This window comes from Phragmites australis, chromosome 1, assembly GCF_958298935.1.
Source record: "Phragmites australis chromosome 1, lpPhrAust1.1, whole genome shotgun sequence".
NCBI lineage: Eukaryota > Viridiplantae > Streptophyta > Magnoliopsida > Poales > Poaceae > Phragmites > Phragmites australis.
In genome coordinates this window covers 37,032,187-37,038,356 of record NC_084921.1, presented here as the reverse complement: position 1 = coordinate 37,038,356, position 6,170 = coordinate 37,032,187, and the positions used below count along the sequence as shown (strand labels likewise).

At 45.5% G+C, this 6,170-nt stretch overlaps 1 protein-coding gene and 1 pseudogene across 1 annotated transcript; one reads left to right on the top strand and one right to left on the bottom strand.

Annotated features, from left to right (window-relative positions):
- Positions 1 to 1,497: 1,497 nt before the first annotated feature.
- Positions 1,498 to 5,689, bottom strand: LOC133917319 (pentatricopeptide repeat-containing protein At5g46100-like). The gene is made up of 2 exons (XM_062361226.1): positions 4,055 to 5,689; positions 1,498 to 2,657 (listed from the first exon to the last, which is right to left on the bottom strand). The coding sequence occupies exon 1, from the start codon at positions 5,591 to 5,593 to the stop codon at positions 4,145 to 4,147; it is 1,449 nt and encodes a 482-aa protein (XP_062217210.1). The 5' UTR covers positions 5,594 to 5,689; the 3' UTR covers positions 1,498 to 2,657; positions 4,055 to 4,144.
- Positions 2,021 to 2,624, top strand: LOC133884526 (protein DMP6-like; annotated as a pseudogene).
- Positions 5,690 to 6,170: the final 481 nt, after the last annotated feature.

Sequence of the window (6,170 nt, the reverse complement as noted above, 5' to 3'; positions counted from 1 at the left end):
AGAGATCTGACTCCTTTACACAGGGAGTGCTGGATGTTAGTGATGGCCATCCACCAATCGTGTACTGAGTCCGTATGGGGTCACTTGGTCAGGTCGATGCTAGGCTGAGCGAGCCAAACCGCCACTTGGGCTCAAATGCGCTTAGTGAATCTGCAGTCTGCGAGGGGATGATGACAAGTCTTAGGGAACCATCAGCGGAGCCCGCAGATGGAGGTAAGGAGATTGCCATCTTAATAATGGGACAATTCCTCCTATGCCACTGAAAATTCACCAATTCTTTTATATGTCACTCAATGTGTTAATGACATATGGGTGCTGCATTGGCACATCAAGTGAATTGTTGAATTCTCAGTGGCAAATGAGAAATTTACTCATTAATATACATGTATTGCTCTTTGTGGAACATTCATGTGATATGTTGCAAAGTGGATAAAGACACATCCACCTTAAAGAGTGAAAGGATGTTACTTGCTTCATGCGACACTGATATTTAGGGTTGCTTCTGAATTCCACTGATAGAATGCATGTACCTAATTAAGCTCGATATGGTCATTCGTGATATAACCTACCACGGAAAGGTCATCATAAATTTTGCCGAGAACGAATTAACGAGAAGCTATATTATAGCGTATTTCTTTTCTAGAGTTACGCTGAGGAAAATTTATGTACACATACATAAACTACAAGATCATCTACCGCTATATGGGTGCTTAGCTGAACTAAAGCTACTTACATGATCATGCTATGATGCAGGATGGATGGAAAGAGAGAAACACATGATTAAAGACATATGCTGTCGTACTGGCAATTTACAATGTTCCCCCAGACTCCTGGTGAGCGCTACATGATATGCTGCAATATACGTGTTGGTATCTTTCGTTCGTCAGCAAAGCTGCTGGATGAGCAGGTGGACCACTGCAGAAGAGATTTTGTCTTAAGAAAAGCATTTTACTTGTCGGAGACTAAAATGGTTTGTTCCATTGATTTTATTGTCTCATGCATATGGCATGCGTGGAAGCATATGCTCTTCTTCTTTTTCATGGAGAGAGAAAGAGAGATCTAGAGAGAGAGGGGGGATGGAAGCATATGCTTGCCTGCATTGTTGTTCTGAAACTATGCATCAATGGATGACCAGGTGGCTCTAGGTTGGGCTTTTGATCAACAGGTCGGCCCATATATGTTCGGCCTGTCTCACTTTCCGTGGTCTTGGGGCTTCCTTTTTATAGCAAGCTATCTTCCTGCCTTTTACCCTAGTCCTGTAACTTCAATACGAGGCAAATAGAAAAGGAAGAACCAGCAAAAGTTTGCCCGTTGTCCGTTGATAATGTGTTCGACTTGACAGCTACGGAAAATGACCAGTAGATACAGAGAGAGGGGGAGCGGAGTGTTGTTAAACTATGCTAGTCAAGTGAAAAACTATTGCCGTGGCAGGACCATATCATCAAGGCATCGAGCCTACAACCTGTCCATGTTCTTTTCACTTAGAACACAGCAAAGTAAAGACGACATGATTCTTCTACCAATTATCGACAAAACATTCACATATCAGTTCACCTAGTAGGATATCGACCTTTGGACGCAGTACCACAATAGCAAATTGCCCTCCTCCTGGTTCTTAACACGTCCAGTTCCCCCGGAGAAGAAAACAAAGCCGAAGGTCATAGTTATGCATTTGCGTGACTACCATATAGTAACCGAATGCTTTACACCGCTAGTACTAATTACTGTTCTCGCAGTTACCCAAATGTGCGTTAAAACAGCTGGAGTGAGCACCAAAACTCTTAGTGTTTCTCTCGTCAGCAACCTAAAAAAACTCCCAGCTTGTTTCGGTTTTGCTTCCTATTTTTATTGCAAGGGCATCCAAAATGGGCAGCAAACAGAAACCGACCACCAGCTTACTTACCCTTCAAATCCCTTCCATTACACCATAGGCAGAAGCGCCAGTCTTCTCTCCGCTGAATCTCCGATATAATATCCCTTGAGGCTTGTTATACCGAATTAAACTAAGAGGGGAGCAACAATGGCTGCTCCACACCATGATGCAGAATCGCAGCATGATCAGAGGCGTCCTCTCTTGTCGAACAGAACTGATGGCAACAACAACATGAGCCCCATGCAGAAAGCAATAGGCCAGACATACCAGAGCACTGGGCACCTTGCCAAACTCCTTCCTTCAGGCACTGCACTGTACTTTCCTTCCAGCTCCTGCAAAACAAGGCCACTGCGGTAACATGAATCAGATGATGACAGGAGTGCTCGTGATGCTCTGTGCACTATCCTGCTTTCTTCTCAGCTTCACAGATAGCTTCAAGGATGAGGAAGGAAAGGTACGATAAGGGTTCGCCACATTCAATGGATTGCGGGTCATCAACGGTGGAGCTCCTCTCGACCCACTTTCAGCAGCGGAATACAAGATACGGTTTCTGGACTTTGTGCGTGCCATTGTTTCGGCAATGATTTTTGTTGCAATCGCACTGTTCGACCAAAATGTGGTGTCTTGCTTCTTACCATCCGAGTATACAAAGGAACTTCTCACAACATTGCCAGTTGCTATTAGAAGCATGCTGTTTGTTAGCTTCCCAACCACCCGACATGCCATTGGCTTCCCACTGTCTCAACATTAATGGGGTCTTCAAAACGTATGTTCGTTCTAGTTCCTGCTGAGAAATCAATCAGCTGTAAGCCCCTTTAGTAGGAGGTCAGATTTATAATGCATTACAGCACCTATCTTTGTTCAATAATGCCTTAGGATTTTGGAGCTTCGATTCATTTAGTAGTAAGAAAGGAAATTATTCAACATGTACAAATTGATTTTGTGTATGCAATCTATGCCTGACATATATTATCTTCTTTTAATATGCACTGTGGACAAACGGTGGGCACCTGTACCAAAAGCATGAAATCATTTGATATACCAGCAGAACCAGGCAAAATAAAACATTTACTCATTGAATTAAATTTGTATTGGTTCAATTTCATAGTCACTTGACTCGCTTCTGCTGTTGAACAATTTGAATTATCAATGATGCATCTCCAACGAAGATACGCAAATGTAAAGTGTATCCACTGCATTGAAGAGATTGCAGGTTGCAATAAACTAGCTTTGCACATGATGGGGACCGTATATTATACATCTTTTTGACAAACTGTACGAGTATCAAAATCTTTGTTTGGGTTTTTGAACAATTAGGAATGGTGAATGGTTGAAGAGATTGCAGGTTGCAATAAACAAGCTTTGCACATGATGGGGACTGACGGACTGTATATTATACATCTTTTTTACACATTGTACAATTATCAAAATCTTTGTTTGGATTACTGAACAATTAGGAATGATATACTTATTGTTGTACGATTGTTTGCATCTGTTTCGTTACATGCAATCCAAGATTAAGTGTCCTGGGGACATCCGAAACAGAAGTTCACAACGACTAGCATGCGTCCTAAAAAAACTAAAACTTTTATCAGTACAAGGAAAATTAGAATTTTTCTTTCCAATTTCTTTACATGATATTTTTCTTTCTTGGTTAGGAAACAAAACAAAAATAGGCATGCAAAATTAAAGTATTTGCAATTTCTTTTTGTAAGAAAAACAAAGCTGGCAAATAACAGTGACAGGTAGCAACACAGCATTCGTATGGCCCATTGTGCAATAAGCCAATAATCCCGAACAAATGGTTAGGCTATCCATAAAATGATAAAAGGAAACATAAGACAGCATATGCAGCACACAAGAAACTAGTTGTTTCACTTTGCCGATAAACCAAACACCATTGCTAGGACGCATATGTCAAGTTGTTGACTATTGCATTTAACTTATCAGCATTGAGGCTATGCAATAGTTTGGTCTATAGGTTGTATTATCTAAACTAAAAAACCATGAATATTATATTCTACAATTACTGGGTGTTTGGATTAGGGGGACTTTCTTTGTTTTTTTTCTCTTTTTGGAATTTAGCTCGCCGCACCCCCCTCCTTAGCACACTCATACCCACGCTCACCATTTTGTATATCTTTATACACATTGCGCATGGAAGAAATCATCACACCATACCTGAAGAGTAGCTGGCCAAGATTTACTTGCTAGTTGCTAACAGTTTGGGCACAACAGGTAATAGCACACCATAGCACCATATTTTTCGAATCAACTAACAGTTATCTGGTTCCACATCTCCTCGGCTTCTTGTCTCACCCTCTTCTTACTCCAGTACCCGCTGATAATAACATCCCATGTTTCCCTCTCAGGGATGCATCTCTCTGACAGCATGTCAAGCAAAACACGAGCAGCTTTCTCTAAATTGTTCTTTTTGGAGAAGCTCTCAACAAGGAGATGGAAAGTGGTCGGCTCTGTAGAAATGCTACGAGTCCTTGTGCTCTGGTACACCTGAAAAGCCCTGCCAAGTTCACCCGCAGCACACAATGCTGTCAGCACAGAATTGTTTATCCTGGCATGCAAGCTCCAAGTCACCCGGTTCGGTTCAATGCCAGTAAGAACCATCTCATCCAGGTAATTTGCAGCCTCCATGGCCCTTCCTGCATTACACAGACCAGCAATCAGCTTCCCAAACAACCCAGCGTCAGGCTTCCGCCCCTGTAGATGCATCCGGTCCAAGACCTCCATTGCCTCACTCAGCCTGCACTCCTTACAGAGCCCATCAATCACCGAGCTATATGTGATTGTATTTGGCAACTTCCTCTCCTTGGTCATCCTATCCAATAATTCCAATGCTGATGCTGCACGTCCACCCTTGCACAATCCATCAATCAGCGAACTATAAGTGATCAAATTAGGCGAGACCCCTCTTCTCCCCATTTCATCAAATATCTTCAAGGCGTCATCAAAGCAACCCTCCCGTGCAAGCCAGTGGATGACAGTGGTGTAAGTAACCACCGTGGGCGCAATGTCTTTCGCTACCATCTCTGAGAACAGCTCGAGGGCCTCGGCCAGGTGGCTACGGCGGCAGAGCCCGTCGATGACGGTGTTGTAGGAGCAGGCGTCGGTTTTGGGGATGCTCCGGAAAAGGCGGAGGGCGTCATCGATGGGAGCGGCGGCGTCGGAGCAGTGGGCCTTGAGGAGGACGTTGTAGGTGGCGGTGGTGGGGGCGAATCCGGCGGCGCGCATGTCGGCGAGGAGTGAGCGGGCGAGGGGTAGGTGGGAGTGGGCCACGAGAGCGGCGAGGACGGCGGTGTAGGAGCGGGCGGAGTGGGGGAGGGCGAGGGTGGAAGGCGCGGAGCGGAAAAGGTGGAGGGCGGCGAGCGGGAGGTGCGAGCGGGAGAAGGCGCGGAGGAGGGTGAGGAAGGGGGGCTCGAGGGCGGCGGCGGAAGGGAAGAGCGCACGCGAGCGGGAGAGGAGGGAGGCGGCTAGCGGAAGGAGCCCGGCGGAAGCGAGGCGGGAGGTGAGGAGGGAGACGGTGGCCGGGGACGGGGTGATGGGGCCGGGCGTGGAAGTGAACGTTGACGGGGACGCGGCGGTGGCAGCGTCGAAGAGCGCGAGGGCGCAGCGCGGGTCGCGTTCGGCGCGGACCAGGCGGTGGAGGTGGTCGGCGGTGAGGGTCTTCGGCCATTTGGTCGGGGTGGAGTTGGCCGGCGGCATCGGGGGCGGTGATGGGAGGTATGCCTGAGAGGTGTTCGGCGGAATGCCGGAAGGCGCGAGGATGTGTGGGCTGCAGCTAGTAATTTTTTTCCTCAAACTTGGGTGGGGTGGGGAGGGATCCAAATCCTCTATGTAGACCAGAGCAATTTGTGGGGCCGGACCGGGCTCGACCAGGCATTCAGGCCAAAGAAAATAACCCTGAGGAACAATTTGTGAGTTGCGTAAGCTTGCTATGCTAAGTTGCGAAATCTAAAATAACCACTGATATCATATATATGCAGTACTATTAAGAGAAATATAAGTAGAGTTAATTGTCGTATCTCAGTGCTCAAGATTTTTCTAACCAACTTAAAATGAGAGTTAGCTTTAGGAGTCCGATGTGGAAAGTGTTTAAATTGAGTTTCAGAGTATTTCTAGTTTGATCCAATATGTTTGAGATCGTGAATTCAGATAGGATGTATAGCTCTCTGAATAAGCTTTTCGTAGAGTTCAAAATCGTCGAAATCAGATTTTTAGATCAAAAATTATCATCATTTTTTAGATGGTCTATTGTGTTAACTCGGATACTACAGGTTGA

Bases quoted from the DNA above. Each gene is read 5' to 3' on its own strand.
- LOC133917319 (XM_062361226.1), bottom strand. From the start codon at position 5,593: ATGCCGCCGGCCAACTCCACCCCGACCAAATGGCCGAAGACCCTCACC.